Source organism: Bison bison, unplaced genomic scaffold (genome assembly GCF_000754665.1).
Source record: "Bison bison bison isolate TAMUID 2011002044 unplaced genomic scaffold, Bison_UMD1.0 scf7180017864033, whole genome shotgun sequence".
Taxonomy (NCBI): domain Eukaryota; kingdom Metazoa; phylum Chordata; class Mammalia; order Artiodactyla; family Bovidae; genus Bison; species Bison bison.
Window position 1 is genome coordinate 3,197,371 of NW_011494605.1, and position 4,488 is coordinate 3,201,858.

A 4,488-nucleotide genomic window follows, 5' to 3' on the forward strand; every position below is an offset into this window, starting at 1 on the left:
TCTTTCTTTCTTTCTTCTTCTTTTTTTTTTCCCTTCTCACTGAAGTCAAGGAAATACAATTCACGCTTCCATTTCTGTTCCTTCCTTTCCGTGCTTTTGGAGAATTTGGTTGTCTTTTTTTATTTGCAGTTTCAGCCGGCTGCTGTTTCCTAGCCCATTGTGCCACGTAAGGCTTCTCCACTGCGCGGAGTAGGTAGTTATTAACGCTGAATTGGCTTCTGGTACAGTCCATCTGGACTCTGTATGGGAAAGCTGTCTGCCGGCGACTGATGCTGAGATATCTGCAACCTTTGGGATGTGAGCATGGTGGCGAGGGGCTGACTGATAGGAGATTACTTCTTTTAAGGGAAATTGTTATTAATGAGTCAAGAAACTGCTCATTTATGGTAAGAAGGATACAGCGGCACTGGCAGCCCCACTGCTCTAGGATATCATTTTTAGGTTGCCTTTGCTGCTGGAGTGAGACAAGTTTCTTCCCGTGGTGGTGGTGGCTTGTGGTGGAAAAAAAAAAAAAAATCATGCATGACTGGGAGACTCGCCTGCCTGATTCTTGCGATAATATATTGAGAATCTGTTGCTTTACAAATGCCATACCACTGATGTAGCGGTCAGCCCCTCACTCTGAAAGATGAATGGTACTATTGGAAATGCAATAATAAGGTTGACTTTTCCCAACAATAGGATTCTGCCTTTGTCTTTAGAGAAAAGGCCTCTGAGGACATTTGTGCGTTTGTTTGAGGATTCTGTTGAAAGACTTTAGAGTGGAGGTTTTTGGAGAAGTGATCGATGTACAAAGTGCATGGATTTTTTAGCCTAGCAAAACCAGCTAATGATTTATACTGTAATATACACTTACTATTTTGGAAAAGTGGCCAGAGTATCTTCTGATACACCTAATGTTAATTTATGGCTCACTAAGCGTGCTGATATTAGTATGGATGAGAGAAAAGGATTTTAAGAAATTCTGACTTTTATAAGCTCCAAAGAAATATACAGCAAATATTTTGTTCCCAGTGAGCTGTTTTTATTTGTGTGTTTGTCAGCATTGTGTTCATGTTTACTTTTCACAGTATCTTGATATTGGTGAAATTGCACTCAGAGTTTCTATTGTTGATTTAGGGCACCTGTACCTGCTCTGGGTACATATACTGAACTCCTTAGAGTGCATAACCTGTGCATTTGTCCTTCGTACACAATTCAAAGGATACTGTAGTACTATTGTGACTCGTAGGACTCTTTATACATTTGTTCAAGAAATTATTTTAAAAGTTTATGTAATTCAGTATTGTTCCACTTTATAGGATTATGGTTTTAACATTTCTACTTTTCAGTTTCATGTACTTTCATTTCTAATAGCTGAATTTATTTATATCCAAGTGTAATCGTTCATATTGTATGTATAACAGATATTGTTTTATGGTGTATCTGTATTTATAACATGTGTGTGTATATCTGTATATTTGTATCTGTGTGTTCTTGAAATAGTAGCTTGGAGAGAATAGTTTTAATTTTTAATGTAAAGGTTATTTCCTTTGATAATAATTTTTCACAGACCCATTTATTCTTGGACTTTGAAGCCCAGAGTGTAGCATGATTTTCGGCCTGGCCTGTATTTCCACATGGCTCTATCCCATCCTGCTGTCAACTACAGCCAAAGATTAAAAATTGTGTTAAACTATGACTTGAGTAATATTTGTTACTTCTGTGTATTTATTGAGGAACAAATTGACTAAATTAGGAATTAAATAAATAGTGATAAAACTGCCTTTGGGGTAAATGTAAAGCATAAACTTCTCAGATAAGCCACTTTAAAACCCAAAGTAGAACAACAACAACAAAATTATACTACTGAAGGCTTAGTAGCATAGAGGTTATGAAATGTATAAAATAGGCAGACAAACTGTATACATCACCACACACTATTTTAAGAGGCCAAAATAAAAAGACATCCTTGGAAGGAGAGAAACAAAATCATGTGTTCAGTTAAGATGAGCACTCTGCACTGGTTATGAAATGAGGCTGTTGTCAAAAGTGTATTTTACCCTTCTGTGAAGCAGTACAGAAAGCAAAGAGAGAATGTGTTCCAGTAGATTTTTAAAAATTCAGATCATGCCCCCATCCAAGCTGAGAAATAAATTCATTTAAATAAATCATTCATCATTCTGTTTTGAAAAACTCAGGCAGAAGGCAGAAAGGTAGAGGGTGGCAGCTGACCCCCTTCACCCCCAGCTTTTTTTTTTTTTTTTTTTTCTGTTTATGAGGAAATAGTTTTCTGAAGGAAACTTGTATGAACCTAGTTCACAGAGCAAGCCCAATTCCTTTAAGACGCTGGCCATATTAGCTGCAGAAGGAGCATTACTTACTAAAAATCAGCAATATTGGGAAATAATAAAGTTAAAATGTAGATATATTTGCACATTAAAGTGCTTTTGTTGTATCTTTAAGCCCAGAGGCAGATCATTAAATATGCATTTCGCTAGAAAGCAACTGTCGAAAAAGATAAGGTGGTTGAAAACATTCTATGAGGGAAAAGCCCTCCTCTGAGGGGTGGGGTGGTACAGCCCTCAGGACAAGGGCAAGGGAGAACACTCCCACTGTTAAGGTTTGTAAGCCGCCAGTGACCTGCAGTTGTTACGGTACTTTTGAACCGGGAGGAGGGAAAAGGTAAAAATACAAGTATGGCTGTTGTTGCTTCAGCCTGGCCTTAATTACCAGACACAAGAAGCAGTTCAGAAATCTGGTCTCTGTTGTTGTAGAGGTCACCAAATCATTAACATCGTCAATCTGGCAGTAGCTAATTTAAATAGCACCTGATGTTGCAACGCCTCCCTTCGTTTCCCCAGCCAATCAGATCCTGGCTTCGGCTGACAGATGGTCCCATAAATGGATGTAAAAAGGGGAAGCTTCGAGCCAATTTCAGCAAGGCTCTGTTCAGTTGTTCTTATCTACATCCTAGAATCGGGGGTTTCAGCTCACTGCTCCTTTTCTTTCTTTTTTTTTTTTTTCTCTCCCCCAACTCCCCCCATCAGATAATTGATTTACTTTACAATCATCCACGCTGTGTTTGTGGATCTTTAAAAATATATATAACAATAGTCATTTAAAAATATATTCTGAAACCTTTGCAAATTTTAAGAGAAGAGTCGAAGCTCTGCGAGACCCAATATTTGCCAATAAGAATGGTTATGGTAGGTATGACTAGATTTATAATCTGTTGTTTGTGTTGCTGGAGGGAAGAAAAGCATCTCCACCTTGACCAGTCTTATGCTTGCACAAGAGTTTAGTTCTCTGCTGCTGTTTGGTTCCTACATTTACTATCTCTTTTGTGTAGAGAGTGCGGGTAGGTCCTTTTATTGAGAAGCAGTGGGGAAATAGATTTTCATTTTTAACAGGTCATTGTCAATTTTCCCTTCAACATAAAGGTGGGGGTGGAGAAGGGGAGGTGGGCTGAAATAATTGCTGGTTTGCTGAAAGAGGTTATATTACATGAGATAATAATGGCAAAAGAAGGATTTTCTTTTCTTAAGGGAAAGGGAGGTTTGTCTATGTGCCTGGGTTTTGTGGGGCTGGAGGTGGGTGCAGCCGGCTTAGGAATCTCTCCATTTCTGAGCTGGAAATTTAAACCTTGCGAGGCAGCTCCTGAATCCTGAATGTTGAGATGGGCAGTTGTGTTTCGGGGGACTGCGCAGTCAAAACGGCAAAGAGAGTGATTTATTTGGGCTTCAGTAAATGCTGCATCTTGTATTTCAAAGAGTTTCCTGTCATGACCTCATAAAAAAGAGGAGGCGGCTTGTATGTGTAGCGGTGCCTGGCGTGTTGAGTTGTTGCTTCCTTCTCTGGGCAGCAGCTCTGTTAGAAGGAATGTCAGCTTTTACATAACGTTCCTTTCCGCTTTTGACACACTGTGTGAGGGTCCATCTTCTTCTGATCACAGATGGAGTGGAATGGCTTGAAGATGGTAAGTGAAAAGAGGAAGGCAGCTTGGAGATTCCAGCCGTGTGTGTGTCTGTATGTGTGTGCATAAGGATGGTGGACTGTGCATTATAAATCACTGTGCAGATCGTTTGTGTATGTGTGTGTTTGTTAGTATTTCTCTTTTCTGAAAACCAGAATCCATCTCCAAGTGTGATGGCACTGCATGCACACAAGGAACACACACTGTCTCTTCCATCAAACTCACATTTTAGCCAAGGAAGGCTGGTGTCTTTTTTGACAATCACAGTGTCACCATCACTGTTGGCTGGCATGTCCACTGCCTCTGTGAGCTTTCAATGGAATTGCACGACTGTTAAAGTTAAAGGCACATTTCTTTTTCCGTCTCCTGCTCGGAGTGATGGGGAAGGCTGGGAATGAGGGGTGGAGGAGATGAGGTGCAGTACCAGCAGATGCAATTGTGGAACAGGACTTTTGGATGTGGAAGGGGAAGTGGAAAACCTTTCTGCCAAAGTAGTAGATCTATTTTTAGTATCATCTTTTTCTGAAAAAAAA

At 39.8% G+C, this 4,488-nt stretch overlaps 1 protein-coding gene across 1 annotated transcript in view; it reads left to right on the forward strand.

The window, feature by feature from the left end:
* The first annotated feature begins 269 nt into the window (after positions 1-269).
* Positions 270-4,488, forward strand: part of ELAVL4 (ELAV like neuron-specific RNA binding protein 4) — a 91,251-nt gene continuing 87,032 nt past the window's right edge. Inside the window, exon 1 of the mRNA XM_010834442.1 lies at positions 270-386. Within this exon, the coding sequence (XP_010832744.1) occupies positions 270-386 (117 nt within the window). The remainder of the gene's footprint in view (positions 387-4,488) is intronic.